Source organism: Penaeus monodon, chromosome 25, assembly GCF_015228065.2.
Source record: "Penaeus monodon isolate SGIC_2016 chromosome 25, NSTDA_Pmon_1, whole genome shotgun sequence".
Taxonomy (NCBI): Eukaryota; Metazoa; Arthropoda; class Malacostraca; order Decapoda; family Penaeidae; genus Penaeus; species Penaeus monodon.
Genome location: NC_051410.1, coordinates 40,377,561 through 40,378,006, shown reverse-complemented (window position 1 = coordinate 40,378,006; position 446 = coordinate 40,377,561). Strand labels below are relative to the sequence as shown.

Sequence of the window (446 nt, the reverse complement as noted above, 5' to 3'; positions counted from 1 at the left end):
GCGTGTGACCTCATAGCCGAGCCCGACACAGCAGCGGCAGACGCGAGCACCCCCGCCCTCGCGCTTCCCTCACACCTACCTGTCCGGATCGAAGGCGTTGGGCGTGTGGTTGTAGTCCCAGTGTATGGAGGGCTTGGGTGTCCCCCTCGCGCGGCACTCCAGCACCAGAGTGCCTCCCTTGTCCACCTGCACGGGGCTGTGCGTCACCCATTCCATCACGGGGCTCTCTGCAACGGGGGAGAGAAGGAGCAACAGGGGCGTCAGATCCTTTGCAACAGGGGTGCTGCTCGGTGAAGAAATGTTGCATGAGGAACTGAGGATTAATGGATATGCAGAGAACGTTGCTAAATATGAAGGCTGATAAAGAGGTTGTTATATAAATATAGGATCAGAAATATGCTTGTAGATCAGGTATAAAAGAGAGAGACGGAAAATTAGAGAGAATA

General features: G+C 54.5%; 1 protein-coding gene across 1 annotated transcript in view; it reads right to left on the bottom strand.

Annotated features, from left to right (window-relative positions):
• The window catches only part of LOC119589409 (inactive tyrosine-protein kinase 7-like), an 85,499-nt gene that overhangs the window by 5,784 nt on the left and 79,269 nt on the right, over positions 1 to 446 (bottom strand). The window contains exon 12 of the mRNA XM_037938020.1: positions 80 to 357. Coding sequence (XP_037793948.1) covers positions 80 to 357 — 278 coding nt within the window. The remainder of the gene's footprint in view (positions 1 to 79; positions 358 to 446) is intronic.